General features: G+C 34.0%; 2 protein-coding genes across 10 annotated transcripts in view; one reads left to right on the top strand and one right to left on the bottom strand.

Moving 5' to 3' along the window:
- Positions 1 to 16,689, top strand: part of LOC106662419 (serine/threonine-protein kinase tousled-like 2) — a 174,967-nt gene extending 158,278 nt beyond the window's left edge. For 5 of the 9 annotated variants that reach the window (XM_014386493.2, XM_014386497.2, XM_014386494.2 and 2 more), the window contains 12 exons: positions 9,082 to 9,163; positions 11,671 to 12,146; positions 12,762 to 12,854; positions 12,951 to 13,655; positions 13,730 to 13,821; positions 14,015 to 14,162; positions 14,222 to 14,333; positions 14,405 to 14,543; positions 14,604 to 14,715; positions 14,786 to 14,893; positions 14,964 to 15,209; positions 15,424 to 16,689. In XM_014386493.2, the coding sequence (XP_014241979.1) occupies positions 9,082 to 9,163; positions 11,671 to 12,146; positions 12,762 to 12,854; positions 12,951 to 13,655; positions 13,730 to 13,821; positions 14,015 to 14,162; positions 14,222 to 14,333; positions 14,405 to 14,543; positions 14,604 to 14,715; positions 14,786 to 14,893; positions 14,964 to 15,203 (2,307 nt within the window). In that variant the 3' untranslated portion in view covers positions 15,204 to 15,209; positions 15,424 to 16,689. Of the gene's footprint in view, positions 1 to 6,899; positions 7,062 to 9,081; positions 9,164 to 11,670; positions 12,147 to 12,761; positions 12,855 to 12,950; positions 13,656 to 13,729; positions 13,822 to 14,014; positions 14,163 to 14,221; positions 14,334 to 14,404; positions 14,544 to 14,603; positions 14,716 to 14,785; positions 14,894 to 14,963; positions 15,210 to 15,275; positions 15,315 to 15,423 lie in introns of those variants that run through there. The other 4 variants (XM_014386495.2, XM_014386499.2, XM_014386503.2 and 1 more) reach the window with 4 other exon arrangements.
- Positions 16,690 to 19,791: 3,102 nt separating this feature from the next.
- Positions 19,792 to 23,544, bottom strand: LOC106662414 (solute carrier family 2, facilitated glucose transporter member 1-like; the record flags this gene model as incomplete). Its single annotated transcript, XM_024225682.1, has 10 exons — positions 23,330 to 23,544; positions 22,957 to 23,114; positions 22,766 to 22,890; positions 22,563 to 22,703; positions 20,948 to 21,082; positions 20,720 to 20,892; positions 20,448 to 20,660; positions 20,280 to 20,382; positions 20,054 to 20,222; positions 19,792 to 19,825 (listed from the first exon to the last, which is right to left on the bottom strand). Coding segments are annotated over exons 1-10 (1,377 nt in total), but the record flags the coding sequence as incomplete, so codon positions are not given.
- Positions 23,545 to 23,802: the final 258 nt, after the last annotated feature.

The following is a 23,802-nucleotide window of genomic DNA, read 5'->3' as shown; positions in this document are numbered from 1 at the left end:
TAATATAAAATTTTCTAGCATTGTATAAATTCATTTTTTTCACATCCTACATGTATTTCTATAATTTAAACAATGTTTATAAATCCCAGGCCCAGAAGATGATCTCAATAAAGATCGAAACGTTGGCACGATAAAGAAAATGTTTTTCTAAAACCTATGTCACACCAGACCGCAACTCACGACCCCCAAATAATCATTGTATAACGGTTACTAAACACCACACTTTTTTCGTTTTTTTTTTTTTTTTTTTTTTTTTTTAATGTTAAGCCTGTTGTTTATTAAAGGTGCCAACTTGTAGATTTGAGCATGGCGACATTTCCCCCTTCGGAAAATAAAAATTCGTCAGAATCGATCCCCTAGTTGATATTGACATAATCTAATCTACAAACCCCCCTCTTACAATTGCCAGATTTTGAATTAAGAAAGGCTATCAAAATGCAAATAAATACAGATATGACAAACTCTCTCTAGATTTTTATTTAATTTTTGGTACTCGACGGCTTACAATTTTAGAGAAATTCCCCGTGAAATTAAACCGAGGAACGATCGGTTTTAACGGAACACAAAGGGGAAAACATTTTGTTGTGCATGAGGCCGGCCAGTGACTCGGTAAAAATCGTGCTGTGCCCACGATTGACCCACTTGCACACCTAATCCTAACGACGTTTGTATTTTTTTAATTTTATTTTCTTTATTTAGTTTTAATCTACCTTCAAACAAACGCAAATCCAGATTTAACCTTGCACAATATAAATATTAATATACACTACCTATTGATTGTTATAAGAAAATAGTTTCCAAGTTAGGGGGGGGGTAGCAGCAACGGTTTAGGCGTTGACACGGCGCTCATCATTGTAAGGTAAAGGTCCCGGGTTCGAATCCAGCAGCCCTGCTTCCGAACCCGACATACTTACAAATGTTTCCCCCCCCCAAAAAAAAAAAAAAAAAAAAAAAAAACCGGCACCCTGAGGGTCTATACGACCTCTGCTGTTGCGAACCCTCGTAAAAAAAAAGTTTCCAAGATTTCGTCAATGTTAAATCGACGCAAACGGAAATGGGAAAACAAATCATTCGTGACAATGTGATACTGGTTGAAAAGTGTTAGCGCGACTGACACTAAAAAGGAATATATTGGACATGATCAACACACCTCTGTCGTAGAAAACAAGTAAAGTGTGGAAAACGAGTCTTTTATCTCGGCCGACACCCTTCAATTTTCACTCACACATTTCTATCTTTAAACCTGTGTTCCTTCTCATTATCTCCACGTCAATAAACACGACGTGGGAGCTACAAACTGAATCGTAACATTTTGAACTGTTTGTTTCAATTTCGTAGGAATGAAAAAGGAAAACGTTTTCCCAACAATTTCCATTCTAATTCCATTTATGCATTCTTGTTTCAAAACATGCGACATTAAATATAAGAACGTTCAAAAACAAACAATATATAACAATATAACAGGGAAGTGCAAAGCTAGTTCAGATGGGGAAAAAATTATTACCTTCACAATATCAAATATGTATAATTTAGGGATGGTTAGGGCCATGTTTAAATTAAGATTGCAATCTACAAACAATTTCATTTTAAAAAATTTACGATATTTTTAAACAATTTAAACTTTCACCCAAGCTTGCTTTTACAGTGAATATTGTTTTCAATATTAAGGCCTTGTTTAGAGAAGAAAGAAATTTGAAAGGCGGTATGACTCAGTTCCTAAACGAACTAACAAAAGTTATCGTGATTCACTACATACTTTTGATAAGAGATTACATCGTTTATGTCAAAGAACGGTTCTTTCGTGTCTAATTTTTGTTCTACAAAGCATGGCTAATTTTTACATTTTTTAAAACAATCAAATCACCCAAGTAGTTAACAGATTTTTTAAAAAAATTGTGAATGATATCCCAATTAATTTTTCGAAAAAGTACCAATAGCTGTTTGGATTCGAATGACCTGCTGAACAAAAGCTTATACAGGGTGGAGTTGAGATGGGAAGTTGGTGTGCGAGTGATAGCTCAGGTGGTAGAGTAGCGGCGTATTTAGTCGAAGGTCGTGGGTTCGAATCCCGCTCGTGACATTGACTTTTTTATCTCAATTAAAAACCTTAATTAATTGAAACTTATACAGTGAGTTCGGCTCCTCGTGTTACACACTTTGCCGCTCAAAATAGAACCAAAAAGTCTTAATTAACTATGATCCGAATCTCAACATTTTCGAAGTTTTTCTACTTTTTCTGATTTTTTAACATTTCACGACTTTGCTTCAAATAAATACTAAAACACTCCAAATCTAAAAGGTTTTGGACAAATCCGTTGATATCATTGAAAAGTACGTTAAATTTCCAATAATATGTCATCAATACTAAACTTACAAACGTTGGTTAAATAAGCGTTTTAGTAGCCAGAACTTTGAAAAAAAAAATTTTTTTTCGGTTTTGAAAAACTTATGGTGATTCCAAACTACCATTTCCAAACTTAGAGAGCAGAAAATTTCAGAAAACGTACTCAATTTAATATTTATTTAATATCCTTTTTAGTGGTGTAATTGCTTTTTAATTACTTTATTCAAAGATGAAGGAAAGGAAAAAAAACCTGGTTGAAGGATTCGTATGGTGGAAAGATCAATAATAATAAAAAATAAATAAAAAATTTTGGAAATTTAAAAATGAATGAACTAAAAATATTTTGAATCTTAAAACTCTTTTATTTCGGGGAATAACAATATAATAATCCTTTAATCCAAGTTGCAGTGTTGGTAAATAAGTAAACGTTTAATAAATTCATTCAAAATTTCCCTAAGTTTTTCATTTTTTGTATAAATATTTTTTCCGCCTTATCAATCCGTCAACCACGGTTTTTACCTTTCCTGCGTTAATTTCTTCATCTTTGAAAAAAGTAATTAAAAAAGAAATTACACCACTAAAAAGGATAAATAATGGAGTTCGTTTTCTGCAATTTGCTGGTATCTAGGTTTGGAAATAGTATTTTAGAATCACCAAAGTAAGTTTTTCAACATTGAAAAAAAAGAGTTATTTTTCGAGGTTGGCTACTAAAATGCTTATAAGTTTAGTATTTATCGCATCTTATTGGAAATTTAACATGGTTTTCAGTGGTCTCAACGGATTTGTCCAAAACCTTTCTGTTTTAGAGTTACCATTGTTTAATTGAAGTAAGGTCGGGAAATCTTAAAAAAAATAGAAAAAGTGGAATAACTCTGAAACTGTTGAGATTCGGACCACAGTTAATTAGTACTTTTTGGTTCGATTTTAAACGTAGAAGCTACGGGCAAAGTTTGTAACACGAGTAGCCGAACACTCTGTATATCGCTTCAGTTTTCCCCCCAATTATATCCATGTTGGTAAAAGGTAAAGAAATCGTCTGAAAAAGCCGAATTTAATTTATGCTGTGACTAATCACAGTTTGTTATGTCTTTGCCCTTGTTTCCATAAAACATCCAATGATTTTTGGCGTTATTACAAACCCTCGCAGACGATTTACCCGCTGTTGGATTCAGTCCAGTAACATTTGGTTTCGACCAAAGCTAAGACATATTTTTTTATAGTACGAGAATACACCGAACGAAAAACATATGGCATTATCGCCACTGATTAATACATTAGACTTATGTGGACTATAAATAGTTAAATAGTAGGACGAACCTTTAAAAATAGATCTTTTTGAACGTAGCCGATCTACATATCGTACTAAAGACAATTATTCAGTTGTTAGTCGGGTCCAAGGAGCCAATTAAACTCCCTTGTATTACATTTGAGACTATTTTAAGAAAAGCCTTTAATGTTGTTAACACATGTTATCTAAGCTGTGTATCGCTTCGTTAACGTAGAGCGACACCAAGGACATTACATGAATCCTTCCGAGAATGTTTTAATCTGTAGTTAATCGAGTAAATTTGAACGAAATCTGTCTTGAAAACCTCCGTTAAACAAAGTTTGAACCGGTCCAACTTTTGTCCTTCAAGTCTTAAAGTTACGAGCCATTCCTTTAAGTTTAAACATAACTTGAACCGTGTGGACATCCAGTTGAGTGTTTCCTGTTCTAGGGACAGTTTGGTGCTAAAATTAATTTAATTTTATCATGCATTACTGCCTTCGGAATCACGTGTTTCTTCTTCCTTTTTGAAATCCTGTACTTTTAACAGCAGTTCGGCAAATTTTTCTCATCGACATTTTTAAGTGGATTCTGTAACCATCCAACTTCCTCTAATTTGTCTTCTTTTGCCTTTGTTTTTTGGATTTATTCTAAGATAGAGGAGTCTGTATTTGTTTTTGTCAAGTATATGTTCAGGGTATATATATTGTCTTGCAGATCCTCCTCTGTCGATTTTGTCTGCCTTTTTTTTACTCAAAATTCCTTTGTGGTCAAGTACCCAAGAAATTATAGGTTGTTGCGTTTTTGATTTTGGAAATTTTGGATGCATTCACTGACTTTTTGGTGTGATCTTTTTACGCGTTACTGCTTTAAATGCTGTTTGATTATTTATGTTATAAATTTTTTAGCAGTGTTTCTTTTGAGGGTTTGTAAAGGTGAACTTCCCTAATTTGTTCCGTTTTTATTTGTTTAGGGCCTGTACAGAAAAAATGCCTGATCCAGGACCTTTATTTGTTTTGGGGTGATCTGTATACCACCTTGTATTTGATCTAATTTCTTCTTCTATTTGTACTCTGTTGAGACTTTATAGAATGTAAATGTTTGAGGGTACATATGGTCATACCCCATTTGTACGATTGGGTCGGATTTTATTAATAATTGTTTTATGCCCTAAATGTTTAGTGCGCGATTTAATTATTTTTGCTGCTTGAATGAACTTTGCCTCGCTTCTCCTTGTATAAATATTTCCAGTGGAGGTAGATTTTTAACATTCCGATGCGATTGATGGAGTTGTTTACATTACACCTGTGATGATCCATAGTTTTGTCAGTCTTTGTATGTTGCGTAATGTTTGGGTTTTGTTGAGCTTTGATCCACCAGATTAGAGCAATAAGTTAATTTGGGGCTTATTAATTTTTCGGAGGAACAAGTGTTTCTTGAAACATTCTAAAAGATTTTCAATTTTTAGGAGAAGTAAGTTTTTCTGATAGCATTACATGTTTATGTATTCCTTGGCCTATTTAACATTCATTAAATCCTTTTTCTCGAGATTATTTTTGCTGCCTGACTATTTCACTTTTGAAAAAACCCAGGTACGATGTAAAAAAAAGACGACTCGTAAAAAAACCCAACGGAAGAATGATACTTCTCAAAGGAAAAGCATTAAAAGCTCGTAACTGGTATATTCACAGGACATGCTCTTGTTAAGCATCACCTTTAAAAAAATGATACTATTAGATGACCAATTAAGTCTAGCGGAGACAGAAACAATTGAACATATCCTTTGCAGCCCTGCAACAGCTCAGCAAATGATTTGGTCTAGGAAAAGCACTTGTGCAGGATAGTCTTTTATACTATTCCTCTGAGAATAAGTCTTTACATCATTAAATAAAAACATCTTCCAGGAAATCCCTACGGCTCCATATGGAAAAAAGAATCTCATTACAAGCAGCTGGATGTTTTCTGCTCATACCTGAATGCATAACTCTACTTTTTGAAGCAACCTCTAAGAATTTAATTTTTGAGAAAAGTTCTAAGCTTAAATTCACTAATTTCGTGGTCCGCTTGACCAATTAATATATTACAATTAATTAAGGTTTTTAGTTGAGATAAAAAAGTCAATGGCACGAGCGGGATTCGAACCCACGATCTTCGGCTTGATACGCCGCTGCTCTACCACTTGAGATATCGTGACCTCGATCCATTCAGACACCACCACCTCCCATCTCAACCGCACCTTTTGAATTGTCCATGTTCTATGCATTGCTTGAAATGGGAATCCTTGTTAAATACTGCTGTCTGACAATTTCATTTTTGGAAAATTATCGATTTGTGTGCATAGAAGTAATCAGCCGAATACTCCTAGCGTGGTTAAACAGACTAGAAATGGGAGAACGAGAAAATCTTTTTAGCAGAAAGGAATTAAAAAAACTGGTATGTCCATAGGACATGCTACTATATTTAAGTATCACCTTGAAAAATGGGATTATCAGATGACCAATGTCGATTATGTACAAAAAGAGACAGAAGCAAATGTACATATTCTACGCTCCCTGCAATAGCTAAGAAAAGGCTATGATGCCTAGGAAAAGCTATTGTGCACTATAGACCTTCATAACATCCCCCTGAGAAGAATTCTTCACTTCATCAAAGAAGCGAAAATCTTCCAGGAAATCCCTACGACTCCAAATGAAGAAGACAAAAAGGATATCTTTATTGCAAACCTCCGGAACCTTTTCACCTCCTCGGATTTACAGCCCCACACCTGAGCTGCGTAACCTTTTGAAGCAAAAACATTTTCCATTTTTGGGGAAAGTTGATATTACATGAATTCCTTGGTGTGTTCAACAATTCATTAAATCCTAATGAAAATGATAGATTTGCCGGTGTAGAAGTAATGAGTCGAAGACTCCAAGCTGTCGGTGTGGGTCGACTGATAAGAAATCCCAGTGGTCTGTAGTTTCTAATTAAATTTACAGTCATTTTTTTTTTTGTTAAGTCATGGCTCATCAGGATTATTATTACGGAAGGTCTTGTATTTGTTTTTCACCGTTAATTCACGAGAATACTGTGACCTCTTGTCTGCCGGTCAGAGGGGGGATATCCACCCGAATTCAACGTCTTTCTTCTGTTTCGGACGGTCTCCTCCTCCTCAAAAGTGCAGGTATAACGACAGGAATGGTTCGTTCGGGTTTTTGTGTCTGTAATAGAATCTTCTTCCCCTTCTTTCTTCTTCCTATCCGCTTTTCCCCTCTTAATACATCCCCCTCCATGAAGGCTTCACTCACCGCTTAGTGATCGTAAGCAAGCCGATCCGACTCGTGACCTCAATCCCGTTTTTCGGCTTTCATTTAATTTCGTTCAACTTCCACAAAAACGGTTCATTCGGAGAAAACGCCCTGCTTCAAGCACAGACTTTGCAGACATGTGAGGAGGAGGTATTCAGAGTTGGTGAGTCGACGGCGGTACAATTCCGACTTTTTTTTATTTTTGTTTACCACCATCCCGACTCCCTTCGGTGTGTGTTATTTTAATTGCTGCTCTCAGGCCCCAACCTTCAACTCGGACAGGGTCTTACACAACTTTCTTCACATTCAATCACTCCCGACGAATAATCTTTATTGCATCTTGCGCCACTCTCAACGCTTTCTCCAATTTTATGCCTTTTTTCATTTATTTGTGACAGATTCTTGTACAATCGTCTTAGTTGATTTTTTTTGTTTTTTTTCAAAACAAAACAAATTTGTTGCTCAACTTTTTTAACCGGTCCTTTGTTCTCGTTTATATGTTTAAGGGTGAGTGTAAAGTTTTCAAGGCCGTTTTATGTTCTTGTCCTTCCACCTTTACAATAGGTTGATCCTGGGCACCCTTCGAGCTTTACTCTAAAATGGCCGTTATTACTCCACACCCAACCATTGATTTTCACCGGGGTTTAACGTGGCAAATGTCAACTGGCGAATCTCTTTATAATTATTTTTTTCTATTATAACGCCTTCAATATTATAATAATATTGTCAACAAACCATCGGGTAAAGACTAAATCAACAAAGCCTTGTTAAATTCCTAGGCCCTTTAAACGGGGTTTTTAAATTTTCTTTTTCACGGTTAAACTTCAGAGAAGGGCGATTGTTGACCAATTTCTATTGATTTGAGTAAGTTTCGTGTTTCTTGATTTTATCAAGGGAGGAACGTTTTTGTACTTTGCGATTAACATTTATCGCCAATCTATTATATACATCCAAAATGCTGTTTTCTTCTTAAATAATCTTGAAAAAAATGGGATTTTTTTCATTTTTGTTATCTTTTTTTTTCTTGGGTGGTTGAATTATTTTTAATAAATTTATTATTCTTTTCTGAAAATGGTTAAAGAAATTTTCAAATATACGTTTCGTGATCCCTACGTCATTGTTCATTTCTGTAAAATATTTTAATTTTAAAGCTATTCTTTTTATTATGTAAATGGTACTGGGTGACGATACGTAGATTTGAAAATTTAACCACCTTCAAAAAAACAAAAAACCCTAAAAATAAGACAAATTTAAACGATCCCATTTATAAAAGTGCTTTTTTCCAAGTGGACCTAGTTAGTTTTATTTTATTATTTCATTTCAAAGAATATCTCTTTTCTGGGACACCAAAGCCCACCTCAGGTATAACATGTTCAATTCCTGAGCATTTTCTGTAAATTCAACCCTACAAGAATTTGCAGAATTGAATTTATCGCAGAAATTCAATTCCCGTTTCATAAATAACACATTAATGAACGATGGTTCTAAGGTCAAAGGTTTCTAGTTTTAATTCCATTTATTTATTTATTTTTTTTTTTTTTTTTTGTTTGTTTATTAAGAGAATGCCGCCGGTATTAATCTTTGATTAAAACGCTTTCTAAAATTAATACGACGAAAGGCACTTAACAAAGGAACAAGATTATTTTGTTTTTTTTATAGATGTATTAACTTGTGTTATATATTTTTACAAAATTTGCTTTTATTGATTTTTTTAGTGAGTTTTTCTTTCTTGGAATTTTTCGGTGTTGTGTCAATTGGGGTGCATTACCAGAGCCAAACACGTCTTCGGCGTCGCGATGACCGTGCAAAACTCACTGCTGACTCAGTAGTTCGGAAAAAACGAGCTGTAGCTTTTCAAAATTAGTTATTAAAAGCCGAATTATTTTTTTTTTCGATCCACCCGATGAATCAGATGTCGTTTTAGGAAGCGATAAAAAAAGAAAAAAAACGTCGTCCTTGAGCTTCGAAATTCTTCAGTCGACCACCTGCGACTCTTTTTGAACAACACCACTTCACATCATTGACTCCATTCACGATTTTTACATACTCTGATTTTTTTTACACTTGGCATTTTTATTTTTAAAAATGGTTCGTTTATTCAGAAATTTCTTGCCCTCAATTTATTTAGAGTTTTAATTTATTTTTAAATTAGTTGTAAAAAAAAATTTTTCTTCTGTTTTCAGATGTCTGCCGGATCCCAGTTACAGATGGCACCTCAAAGCGGGCTACAACAAGCCCACAGCCAGGATTCCAACCTGAGCACTGGTATATAATTATTTTGTACTGTATCTCTCTCTCTATCTATCCGTCCATCTCTCTCTTTCTTTCTTTATATTATCTATCTCTACCTACCTATCTATCCATCCATCCATCCATCTCTCTCTCTCTCTCTCTCTCTCTCTCTCTCTCTCCCTCCCTCCCCCTCTCTCTCTCTATCTATATCTATGTCTNTCTCTCTCTCTCTCTCTCTCTCTCTCTCTCTCTCTCTCTCTCCCTCTCCCTCTCCCTCTCCCTCCCTCTCTCTCCCTCCCTCCCTCACTCCCCCTCTCTCTCTATCTATCTATATCTATCTATCCATCTATGTATCCATCTCTCTCTCTCTTTCTCTCTATCTCTCTCTCTCTCTCTCTACAAAAAAATAATAAATACATGGTTCATTGTAAAACAAATAGATGCAACATACTGACCACAATAAGGTTATTCGAAGTGATTGAAGTTCAATAAATTAAAATCAGAGTAAAATTAGTAACTTGAGACCAAATCTTGTGTGATTGATAAATAAAGTGTTCATCATCATCTTCTCTCTGGTGAGAGAGAGAGACAGACAGACAGAAACAAACATTCCAGCAAGTAAAAATAATTCTAATAAAACTTTTCATATATACAGAGTGTATACTAGATAGAAGCATATCATATTAGTCGCTTTAAAATAAGGAATGAAAAATAACAATACAGACAAGTATAAGATCTTTGTGTGCGTGTCAAGATTTCCAGATTTTCATTTACATGTTGCATACCTAGGTGTTTTTAGTTAATTTTTTTAACGCTATCTAATTAGATGTTTTTTAAGAGATGTAAGTAAAAACACATAAAGATCACAGTACATATACTATTAAATACGAGTGTGTCCTTACAAGTACAAGAAAAAGCTTTTGAGAATGATAAATTTCATTACCTTCGATTGTTCAAACTAATTTGGATCAACGAAAATTCGTATTAGCCGAATAACTTCAATAATGAAGAAACAAACGGTAAAACTGGTCTGGTTTATTAAAGGATGTATGAATAGATGTTGATCAGGGAATACTAACATGTACTTTTGAAAAATAAGCTGGAAGTTTTGGAAAGCTGGAGTAAGGCGACAGTGTAGTTGATCTGCCGTCTGATCATTTTGATCTTCCTGTCCTAGCTGTTTCGATCTGGCGGATTCTTTCCAGATGTCACCATGTTTAGTTTTTAATGATAATTTTAGTTAAAACCCAACACTGAAGATGGTGAAAAAACTTTGGAAAGCACCAAACTACAAGTTTTTCATCTCATAGGCCCAACACTTTAAGGGTTCATCATAAGGCAGTAGAGTTATGAGTGAGCAAAGCTAAAAAAACTGACCATAGCTTTTAAATTCAACTATAAAATTTAAAAAAAGTATTTTACAAACTGAAAATTTTTTATTCACCAACCGATTTTTCAGATTTAGCATGTTTATTAGAATTTTTGGATTGTAGGATGTGGTGGAATAGTTCAGTGGAATTCCACAACAATAATATAACATGTAACTGTAAAAGTATTTGAAATTGTCCTGTCTTTTATTCTAGAAATATCTCACAAAATGTAATTAGTAATAAGGACACTTTTCTTGTATGGTGAGCAAATCTTTATATTTGAACAGTTTAATTTGAAAGATAATCACAAACTGTGCTGTACTAAATTCAAGACCATTTAAAAATTCAAAAGACAGCTTGAAATTTAAAAAAAAAATTATGTGTTAATAGGCTGTTCATTAAAAAAAGGGTTAGAAATGAAATATGGTGTGATCAATTCCTTGTTATTACCACCTTTTATTATTATTATTAATAATTATTAAATTAGTGTCAGTGCGATACAATGTTACAACCGTCACTTTATATGTGACAATATCGTGAATTTATTATTCAGCCTAACTGCCCTTTACTTTTTATTTAAATTCAAATATGGCCTTTAGTTTTAATTAGTGTGAATAAATATATTTATTAAATATGTATATTGTAGTTCACCTGAGAATTGTGTTCATATAGGGAATTTTCTCGAGCGGTTATCTTTAGTTTTCAACAAAACAAAAAATATTTACACATATAAATAAATTTTAGCTAAGAATTAATTTGTAATTTGATCCTTAGTGATCATCGGTTTGTCTATCTTTGGTGACTGGTCTGTCAGATGTGTTTTGACATTTGGCCATCTTCAGTGTTGTGTTTGTGGGTGATAAAACTGGAAAAAACCTCTGAAGATGCTGAAATGTATCTGTCAGAACAAAACAGCAAGGATAGACAGGCAAATGTGAAAGGTTCATCATCCTGCAGACCGCAACAGGAAATCTCATGATTTAAGATTTAATTTAAATTTCTCCCCATCCAAATCCTCTTTTGGGAAAAAAAAACTTCGAATAATATTCTAAACAGATTATGAGAAACAGTAGAATAATATAAGAAAACGTGATTTTGTCATAGGTATTTAAAAATTAAAAAAGTTTGCAGTGAGAATTCAAAATTTTAGTTGTAATTTTGTTTGTCTAGGATCATCGCATAGTGATAAAGAGGCAGAAAGCATCACCCCAGAGAAAGGAGGTGGTGGCAGCAGTGGTGGTGGAGGAGGAGGAGGCGGTGGTGGGCGAGTGGGTGGAGGTGGTGAGAGAAAGCGAAAGCGTAAACCTGACGACTCTGGTGTAGTTGGACTCGGTTTATCTGGGAAGAACGCCGGACGAGGTCTTGTCTCAGACAAGAAATCTCTCGAATATTATAATAAACACCCACCTGGAACATCACCGATAAGGCATGGAGGTGCAAAGAGCCCTTCTCCAGCCCAACCGGTGTACCCGATGGTCTGTTCTGCCCCCAAAGCTGGATGTAGCCCCTCAGACGATGTTGTAACTTTTTTGACTTTCCAGTTTCCACCTTCTCCTCAGCAAGCTGCTACCCTTCTAGGCACTCAGGACTACGCAACCTTAATGCATCCTCCTAAACTTCCTGCAATGCAAACAAAACAAATCCAGGTCTGTAATAATGTTTTATCTCATTTAGAAAATAGTTGCGATCAGATACGTACTTATTATTATATTAATGGGTGGATTAAATTTGGTTGATCTAGTCTACATATAAAATTAAGTAAATGCAATTTAAAATTACAAGAGCCAAGAAAAAAGAAAATTTCATTCATTAGCTTGATAAAAATTGGATAAGAACAATTCTTAAATTCTGTCAGTACACAGTTAACAGAAAAATCCCTATTTGTAACAAAATTTGTAAAGTCCCTTGAATTTTCACTGTTATAACATGAACTGAATTATAGATTGTATCTATATTATATATTATTATTGTTTAATAAGTTATTACAAATTACTTTTTGTTAACATTTGTCAGGGATTCGCTGAAACTATTCTAAGCACACCATACAATATACTTGAAAAAATAGTTTACATCACATTATTTTGCAAAACAATGATATACTCTCACTTTATGAAATCACAGTGAAAATTTTAATGTCCTTGATCCATGAGTTGAAAAAACAATTCTGGAAATTTTGTGCAATGACGCAGTACAGCAAATGCACTGTAGTAAAATGGCTAAGATACTCTTAATTGTTGTACTGATATTAATTTCTTACCCAGACTGATCTGACGCGTCAGAGGATTCAAGAATTTGAAACTCAAGCATCATCGGATCTTGAACTGAGAAATAATAAAATAGAAGAACTAAATAGGGTAAAGAAATTTAGTATCTAGCTTTATTAGTTTACAGATTTAACATAGCAATAGCATTTGAGTGTTGACAATATTTTTTGTTTTAAATTTGTTCAGACAAATGAAGAACTCAGGCATCAGTTGGCAGCGCAGGCCAAAGCGATGGAGCAGCACAAGGCACACACGAATAAGTGCATAGACGTAGTGAAAAAACTCCTTAAGGAGAAGTCAAACATAGAAAAAAAGGAAGCGAGGCAGCGGTGTATGCAAAATAGGTTAAGATTAGGCCAGTTTGTAACACAAAGGGTCGGTGCGACGTTTCAAGAAAACTGGACAGACGGTTATGCGTTCCAAGAGCTTTCTAGGCGGCAGGAAGAGATCTCAACAGAAAGAGAGGAAATCGATAAGCAGAAAAAGCTTTTGACGAAGAGAAGGCCCTCGAATTCTGAAACAGGCCGGAAAAGAGCGAGTTCTCAGGGAAGCAATTCCGGTCCTGGAGCTGGCCCTGTCGGAAACAACCAGATAGCTCTGCATAACGGAACGGACAATTTTCTTAAACCGGAGCCGGTACCTATGATGTCTGCTCAAGAATACTACGAGGCCGACGAAATCCTAAAACTCAGGCAGTCGGCATTGAAGAAAGAGGACGCAGACCTACAGGTCGAAATGGAAAAATTAGAAAGGGAAAGGAACTTACATATTCGTGAGCTTAAGCGGATTCACAACGAAGATCAATCGAGGTTTAACAACCACCCTGTTCTACACGACAGGTATCTTCTTCTGATGCTGCTGGGCAAAGGAGGATTCTCTGAAGTTCACAAGGTAAATTATAACAAATAGAAATTTTACAAATTATTTTCTCTGTACAAAAAATTAATGGAAAAATGTCGTGTCAGGCTTTTGACTTGAAAGAGCAGAGATATGTCGCTTGTAAGGTTCATCAACTGAACAAGGACTGGAAAGAAGATAAAAAGGCTAATTACATCAAGTATGTACAATAATTAATATGAATATATTTTCCCTCAAATGTTAACCTGTTTAACCTATAAAAAATCAAATAGTGAAGTTTTATTGTATGAAGTAAAATCAATTAAACAAATAGAAGTTAATTTGATCTAATAAGGACTTTTTTATTTATAATTATATAACAAAAATATATATTAATAATTTATTATTTGTAGGCATGCACTTAGGGAGTATAACATTCACAAAGCGTTGGACCATCCTAGAGTTGTGAAACTTTATGACGTCTTCGAAATCGATGCAAATTCTTTTTGTACAGTTCTAGAATATTGTGATGGTCACGATCTAGACTTTTATCTCAAACAGGTTACAACTTATTAATTTCACACGTGTTAAGGTGATTTTTAATTTAAATTTTTCTTTAGCATAAAACAATAGCTGAGAGAGAAGCGAGGTCGATTGTGATGCAGGTTGTCTCGGCGCTCAAGTACCTAAACGAGATTAAACCGCCTGTAATCCATTACGACTTAAAACCTGGTCAGTTATTCCCTTGTAATATCAGTTTAAATGTTTTCTGTATTCTAAACGTTGGGTTTGTGTGCTTGTAGGAAACATTCTGTTAACAGAAGGTAATGTCTGTGGTGAGATCAAAATCACAGACTTCGGTCTTAGTAAAGTAATGGATGAGGAAAATTACAATCCTGACCATGGGATGGATTTGACATCTCAGGGCGCTGGGACATATTGGTAATTTTAATAAATTTTCACCCCTTCGTATCAAATAACTAATGCTGTTTCTTTTTTCAGGTATTTGCCTCCTGAATGTTTCGTTGTTGGAAAGAATCCACCTAAAATTTCTTCAAAAGTAGACGTTTGGTCTGTAGGAGTTATCTTTTATCAGTGCCTTTATGGGAAAAAAGTACGTTTTTAAAGTTATTTTATAAGGTGTATTGATGAATTAAGGCACTAATGAGTTGTTTTATTTTTAGCCGTTTGGGCATAATCAGTCCCAGGCAACGATTCTGGAAGAAAACACAATTCTTAAGGCAACAGAAGTACAATTTGCTAACAAACCGACTGTCAGCAATGAAGCGAAGGTAAATTGTATTTCGTGTAATTTGTTTTAAACTGTGTTTATCGTTTAATAACTTGACTGCTTTCCAACAGAGTTTCATCCGCAGCTGCTTAGCATATAGGAAGGAAGAAAGGATAGATGTTCTGTGCTTGTCAAAACACGAGTACCTTCAGCCGCCTATACCGAAACACGGACGCGCTGCTAACAACCAGCAACAGCAACAGCAAATGCACCACCAACAGCAGCAGCAACAACAGCAACAGCAGCAACAACAACAGCAGCAGCAACAGTTTGGGATGTTTGGCGGAATGAATGCTAGTAGCTCTTCATAGTCCTAAGTATGTTCATGGTGTAAATGTACTGTCTGGTCTTTGTAAAATGATGTGTAGTGCATGTTTTTGTAGCTGGAAGTATAAAGAGTCAGGAATTTTCTTTTAAATTAGGTATTTAACTTTTCATTTGTACATTTTTTTTAATTATTATTTTTTTAATTTTATGCAAAGTGACAATTAAAGACAATTGAGAACACAAATGTTTACTTTTTTGTTTTAGGGTCAGACGTCAACATAATCGGTAGTCCTTGTGAAAGAGAGAAACATGTGCACTTCAAAGAAGTGTGTGATGATGACGTGAAAAAAAGTGCTGTGATTTAATTTTCCCCGTTCCAACCCAGTTTTTAGCAAGAAGGAGAGAAAAGATTTGAAACTTAACTTCGGTTTCTATGTATAATCCCTCTCCTGCTATGTTAGCCTCTTTTATGCGAGTCGAAATGCGTTTCCCCCTCCCCTTCTCATTGTTGATTTTATTATTTGATTACGTGTGTATGCTTATTTGAATGTGCATGGATGTGTGTGAGTGCGTATACTTGTGTAGTTGGGCGTGAACAGCAAAGACTTGCGCATCATTTGTGATCACAGAAGGTTTTACCCTGTGCAGATTATTTCTGAAGATTTGTATATATATACATATATATATTAGTGTGTGTTTCGTTACACACACCACACACACATGCTTGTCAGGAGGAATAGTTTATTTAAAAAAAAGTTTAGATAAATAATGACATCAGAAAAGGAAATAAATAAATAAAAAAAGAAGGAAGTGTGTTTTGTGATAAAGACGCTCAGACAATTGAGAAAGCTAATCTTTAATATTAAAAAGAAATGTTGAAAATTGAAAAAGTGTGGACAAATAATAATGGTTATTATATCTTAATTAAAAACAGAATCATTTAAAGAAAAAAGTTCCTTAATCGTTTATAACAATATTTAACTTATTCGCCATTCTGGACGAAAGCTAAATTTATTTATATATATTACTTATATAAAATGAAAGACAAAAAGAAAAATGAAAAAAAGCGAAGTAGAATTAACTTCCGTCGCTGGCCTCTGTAAATAAGCATTTGATTATCCCCTTAAGAAAAAATAAAATTAAGCAAAAAAAATATATATATAATCATATATATATATTAGATAAGTTAATTCTAGGCTAGGCATTTTGTTATATACATAATAAATATATATAGACTTAATATTGGAGACAAGAATTTTCTCTTTTTTTCTTGTTTTTGTTTTTCTTATTGCAATCTCTCTCTTGTTTTCAGTTTTGTTGTCTTTTTGAGTCTAAGTCAAACATATTTCCCACTGTAATATTGATTTTAAAAATGTGAACATGATAAAAACCTTTGTACATATCTTTTTTATACTTGAGAAGTGCATGTCTCTCTTCTGATACGTTGGGAAAGACTGCATGATAATCATTTTTCCTTTTTCCTTTTGTATCTTTCATTTCTTAGAAGAGAGAGGCAAATAATTACAAAAGCATGTACAATTTGTTATTTAAATGTATGTATGTGTGTACATATATACATTGGCACACAACAACCTTTGTAGAGGACATAATCATATTATTCAAAAATGGGGGAAGGAAAAATGACTTTTTGTTTTATATATATTTTTTCTTTTTTCAACAGAGGAGAGATGTTTAAAATAAAAAGTGCAACTTCTTTGTTTTGTATGTAAAATATTTTATTTACTGCTAATTTTATTTCTTCTCGTCTTACGCTTAGGTGAAAAATTGTATAAATAATTAATAAATAAAAAATAATAAAACAAAAAAAAACTAGTGAGATTATCTTTTTTTAATTTTTATTTATATTGAGCAAGAGAGAGAAAGAGAACAAAGAATTCCTCATTCCTTTCCTTTTTGTCATTTGTTTTCTGTGACAACCAGTTGGTCAATTTTTATTATTAAATTTAAAAAATTATTGTAAATTATGTAATTAAAATATTAAAACAGAATTACATTTTTGTCATAAACAATGTATATTTGAACTTTATATATATAATATATCCAATACAGAAATGAGCAAAAAAAGATGAATTTTTGTTATATAGGACAAAGAGAACAAAATACTGAAATGAAAAATAAAAACAAACCATTTTAAAGCATATTACTTTTTTCTTCTTTTTTTGGATTCCAAAGTATCTTTTTTTGAGGCAATCTTAAGATAATTTTTCATCTGTAAGCAATAAGTTTACAAACTTCCAACACTAAAATAACCTAAAAATGGAAGCCATGTAAGTAAATGCCCATTCTATGCCAGTGGTAATAAGTATAATTTTACCATCCTTTTATTCTTTATTTTTAAATTTTCAGTTTTAATTATAAAAAATCACTGTGGTAATCTGTACCCATCGAAAATGAAGATAGGGACAATTATATTTCGTATCAGCTCAGCCCATAAATTATGAGTTAAACATAAAGGTAATCATTAGAATAGGATGGTGGAGTAACTTTCACAATATGTCATTATAGTACTAATATTTGACTACCATCAGCCCTCTCTCACTGCATTCATGCTAATAAATACATCCAACAAAAACCTTTTTAAAACTACATATAAAAGACTGTTATTTTTCAAAAAAATAACAGGGAACCAGCAACTTGCTTTTGTGCTCAAGAACCATTTTCATATCGGCATGCCTCTGGAGCCTAGGTAAGACACATGATGAATCATATCTCTGACCCTTATTGGATTCTCTTCCTCGTATGTATACTGTGGGTAAATCGCCAAAATTTTATAGGTAAAACACATTTTATATTATAAGACAGAATGTGACCATCAGTTGACTGTTTATGGCCAATTCTCCAGTTGGATGAAAATAAGCCCTATTTTCTCACTCATGTGTTATTAAATATATATACTAAGTCATCAAAACATGATTTTCTCGAGAATTTATTAAGTTCATGTTTTGTAAATCATGTGAATACAAATCTGTGAGTAGAACCGTGATTTACAAAAAGTGAATCTACATACTCTTCCCACCTTCATTTCTATATGACTTATATTAGATGCACATTTTTGAAAATTCAATATAAAATTAAGTTCACTAATTTCGTGGTCCGCTTGACCAATTAATATATTACAATTAATTAAGGTTTTTAGTTGAGATAAGAAAGTCAATGGCACGAGCGGGATTCGAACCCACGATCTTCGGCTAGATACGCCGCTGCTCTACCACTTGAGCTATTGTGACCTCGATCCACTTTGACACCAACTTCCCATCTCAACCGCACTTTTTGAAAAAGTAGGGAAAATTCAAAAGGTGCAGTTGAGATGAGAAGTTGGTGTCTAAGGGGATCGAGGTCACGATAGCTCAAGTGGTAGTGCAGCGGCGTATCAAGCCGAAGATCGTGGGTTCGAATCCCACTCGTGCCATTGACTTTTTTATATCAACTAAAAACTTAATTAATTGTAATAAAATTAAGTATTGTGGCACAGGTCTCTTGTACCCCCCTTGAAGTAGAACGGTCTTATACCGGGAAAAATTAAAAATTTTAATTTAATTTTAAGGTTATTTAAATTATTTAAGGTTTAATTAAAAAATTGCTCCAGTTTAAAGAGTAGCACCCCCTTAACAACGTTAGCAATCGGATTTATTCCTCAACATACAGTCTTCATGCAGGAAGTAGATCTTGGTGGTAATGGATCGCTGGAGGACCTTCTGATGATAAATTTCTTGACGGGATTCTCCAGATTCTGGTGTCTGATTTCCTGTACCTAAACTGAGAAATTGGCTGAGAAAGTTCAATGAGGACTATATTGGCCCTGAACTCTGTGGCTTACCAAACTGCCAAAAACATGGATTCATCAGACAATGAGTTAAAAATGAATCCTCTGTTCAGTAAAGAAGCGTGTGAAAAAATTGTCAAAGGACTGTCCCAGAAATTAATGAACTGCTAAATCTAAGATGTGTTAAGATTAGAATAATAGTTGGACTGCTGACAACTGTAGGCAAATGTACCGACATGGAGCAGTTCAAACAAGTTCGTGCAGATATTGCTACGAAAAGAGATAGCAGAACATGTACTCTGTTTGTAAAAATGCCTACTCTTGGAAGAGAAAAACCCCAGGCCTGGAGGATACACATAGGAATCCTTGAAAAAAGCTTTGTAATCTATTAACAAACATTAAGCTTAATGAGGAGCTCAAGACAACAATGGAAATGCACAATGGACTGGTCACAGTGCACAGGTTTTTAATCTAATCTAAACAAAGAACCATCAACTAATATTGACTTGTGTCTCCAAGTCTCCAGTACAGGCCAGTTTAATATCAAGTATTGTGGTCTTTTATTGCAAACATTGGATGGTGAAACGTATATGACCTGGGATGTGCATGTGTCCTCAGATGTGAAGACCTCACCCCGTGAGCTTTGGATGATGTGGTTGCTTATGAATCCATGTACAAGTTGGCTCAGGTGTGGTGCGGCAGTATAAAATATTCCAATAGTGATAATATTAATAAAGGAAATTATAAATAAAAAGATAATGTTTAAATAAATACATTTAAAAATGGATAGGGATAATCTTTATTATTTAAAATCCAATTTTTTATTACACAAGAAGTCTTTATTTATTCAAAAATTTTGAGTTTGTTTCAGGTAATGAATGGCTGAAAAAAAATGAACAAATTAAGAAATACAAATGTTTTTATCAATTTTAATTTAATATGGTGGTAAAAATATTTTAAATCTAGAAATAAGCTAAATAGTGAGCTCTGAACAGGGGGCCAGAGATGTGGCCCAAAATTCATTAGCAATTAAAACATTTTGCATAAAAATAGTATTTAGTTAAGAAAAACTTTCTAGATTTAAATTAAGAAATAATTAAGACCTCTTACATGATATGTAAAGTCAAAATTAATAGTTGTCCTGCGTAGAAAAGGAAAGATAGCGGCCCAAAAATCAAGTTTAGCTCAAGAAAAGAGTGTGATACAATCAGAGCAGCTAACCAGTTGCCGAACGTCCCTAACGACATCACCGCTGATCTCGGCCCCAAGTCGAAAAGTTCTAAATTCGGGTTTAATATTTTAATCCGGTATTTAGAAATGAATAGAAATGTTTTACCTGATCCAAGGAAAAACGGTATTGGCCCTAATCCCATGCCGTTAGAAATTATAAAAGTTACTATTGAGAATATTGACAAATAAGGCATCCAAAAATAGACATCCTGAAGAATAAAATTTAAAAAATAGTATTTCTGGTTTGAAAATAGAGTATTTGACTTGTTTTTACTTTACAAGCTATTGAAGTACTTAGTAAAATTAGGCTTGTTATTACACAACAGTTACTTGTTATTAGTACAGTCCTTCTTGGGAAAATTTTGATAACATAAATCACTAACAATGCAGTAATAGAATTATTGCACCCAGTTAGCAGACTCGCATACTGTGACTGCAACTCTGATAATCCTGCATCTTGAAAAATCTTCATGGAATAGTTGAATACCTAAAAAAAGACGGTTCAATATTTGTTATTTTTAACTGGGTAAAAATCATCATCATTACAGCCACAGTCCCAGCAAATTGTTGGCCAATCATTATCCAGCATGTCAGAATTAATTTCGGCCTTAGACTCTTGTCTTTGATAAGTCTCATCAAAGACCAGTCCTGAACATTAGATTCCTCCTCCTCTAAATCTTTGACAATATCCATCGGCGTTTGACTCAACTTGGACATTTCTAAAAGAAAATTATTCAGAAGTAAATTACACCAACCAAAACTTTATTTATTTACCTTCCCTGGCTTTCTTATTATACCCTTTAGAAAGTAGATACTTAGGACTTTCAGGGAGAAATGGAACAGCACAGGCTGCTAGTAGGATTAAAGGTATATATGCGCTTAAAAGATAATGCCAATAATCTTCTGTGCCTGAAAAACACTTTGGATAGTAATAATATAAACTTAAAAGTTTATCAACTGATAAACTTGTTTGTTATCTTCTGATCATCCTAGTCTGCTTATACCACCATATTTATGTGTGACATTTCAGCATTATTCCATCTTCAGAGGGGTACAAAGAGGCCAATAAATTTATAAAGGTTAGTTCGATGAGGACCTATTGGCTCAAAACTCTTTTGCGCCTCACCAAACTGCCAAAAACTATAGATAAAGTCGGCGATGTATTAAGAATAAGTGATTCAATAGGATTTAATTCCAGGGCTGAGGCAAGCAAAAAGAAGGTCATCAAAGGGCCATTGTAAAACTAATGGCAGACCTAGTAAAACTAGGATGTGTTAGGCCTATAATAAAAGTACTGCTGCCTGGGCACTGCGGACCCCAGAGGCTGTCGAGACTCGGTGCGACAGAAAGAAGCCAGTGCAGACATTGCAGGAAGAAGAAGAAGCAGCAGAGCATACTCTATTAATGCGAAAGCTTATGCAGGCTGAGATTCCTACTCCTTACAAACACTCTGGATCAAGTTTTGATCTCGAAGAAATTCAGAAGAATTCAGTTGCTACTGCCAAGATTTCGACCTATTTTAAGATCATCATCAGAGCAAAACAATGTTAAATATATTTACAGATTGACTTGAATTTCTACAACATAATTGATTGTCATATTCCTGGGAAAAAACTTCAAAGATCTTCATTTGAAGGATATGAAGACCTTAACGAGGCTTTGGGATCTGGTAAAAAGTCTTAAGCTTATGAGGAGCTCTAGATAATCATATGCCCATATGTTTGTTAGTTGATAACCACAATTTTTATGTAAAGTGTGGTTGAGTTGAAAAATTAGTATCACGAACGGGACTCAAACCCATGTCCTCTGGCTCTATACCCCAGTGCTCTAACCACTTGAGCCATCGTGTCTTCGGTCTCTCGGGACACCAACTCATCTCGCTCTAAAAATTGGAACGGGGACCCAAGTACTTAATGCTGGGCTGACAAATAGCTAATTAGTCTTAGTTAATAGACAATTAATATAAATGATAAAGGTTGGGAGAATATGTTGTTTAATCTCTTTAAAAGATAGTTCCTACTCACAGTTTGTAGTTAGAAATGATAAAGAAGAATAAAGAAAAAACTGTGAGTAAGAAATATCTTTTAGATTAGAGATTATAAAGATTAGTCGTCAAACACAAATTTTGCGCTATTAGTACCTAAGGGCACTCTCAACACGACACGCAAGAATGGCACAATTACGCAGAAAACAAACACTTTGAGCCCTGAAGATGATCTCAATAAAGATCGAAACGTTGGCACGATAAAGAAAATGTTTTTCTGAAACCTACATCACACCAGACTGCATCTCACGATTTCTGAATAATAATAACCAAAATACGAAAATGATGATTATTTATTGGACAGGAAAAAGTCTAAAGAAAACTAACGTTCACTAATCGCGGTACCTAATATCATTTTGAATCCCAAAGCTTGTGCCAGGAAGATTCCAAGCGAAAATCCAAAACTGGCAGAAGCTCCTGTAGTACCTCTTAGTTCTGGTGGAGAAATTTCATTTAAATAAACGGGTAAAATAGCTGTTGTTAATCCTATAAAAAAAATAAAAATTACTACATATAAAGTATAAATTACTGGAAAAAAGCCAATTTACCAGTTGCATATCCTGAAATAAACCGGCTCAGCATTAGAACTTCAAACGAGTTGAGCGTCTTCGATGATAAAGCTAAGAGAGCACTGAATAAAAATAAAGATCCGCTTAGAACCAGGCCACCTTTCCTTAAATCGGTAATTTTCATATAAATAAACATTAACTATTGAAATTTTAACCAGTATTAAATATACCTGCCAATTCTATCTGCTATTTTGCCATTTAAAGCTCCTATTATTCCACCAACAAAATAAACAGAGACAACCGCAGACCACAAATTGTTCAACTGTCTCTCACTGAAAATAACATTGTAGTGATATATGGCAGATTCATTACACCAACTTTTGATGATCTGTAATAATTAATAAAATTAATAACTAAAAGAATAAATAATTCATAAATTAAAAAATTTAAAAACTTGCAAATAAGTAACTGAATTGAATAAATTGATGAATAATAAATATTATGAAAAAAACAAGTGACCTTTTTCTTATCCTTATATAATGTTAGACAAAGCGGAATAATTTACTTGTGAAAATGAACTAAATAAGTGAAATTGATAGGTACTGATGTTGGTGTATTGAGGACTGCGTTTACAAAGCCTCCAGGTAGAGACGATGCAAGGTTTGCCGAGCCACAAGCTAAAAAGAGTCTCCATTTCCAAGCCTCGGCTCTGAAGACAGGCCAAAACATGTTGGTACGAGAGCTAAAACTCCTATGTACAAAGAAGGATAAAATTCGCCATGGGGTGATCGGTCAATTTAAAATTTACACCGAAAAGCGGAATTAATTTTCTAATTGTCTTTTATCATTTGTTTGTCGAAAGTGGGAATTTTTAACAATGGAAAAAGGAGAAAATTGTGTATTTTAGAATTAGGCTGTTTTTTTCTTATCTTAATGCGGCAGCAACTGGACAATTTCTATTAAGATTCTATACCAGCCGTCTATCGTAAACAAAAACTATAAAATATTCTTAGTTTCTTTCCTTGTATATTTTCTAAATAATCAGATTTAACCATTTTATAAATTTACAAGACAAT

This window comes from Cimex lectularius, unplaced genomic scaffold, assembly GCF_000648675.2.
Source record: "Cimex lectularius strain Harlan isolate CLEC.00 unplaced genomic scaffold, Clec_2.1 scaffold33, whole genome shotgun sequence".
Lineage (NCBI taxonomy): Eukaryota > Metazoa > Arthropoda > Insecta > Hemiptera > Cimicidae > Cimex > Cimex lectularius.
Note: the sequence above shows the minus strand (reverse complement) of the source record. Positions and strands in the feature narration are given on the sequence as shown.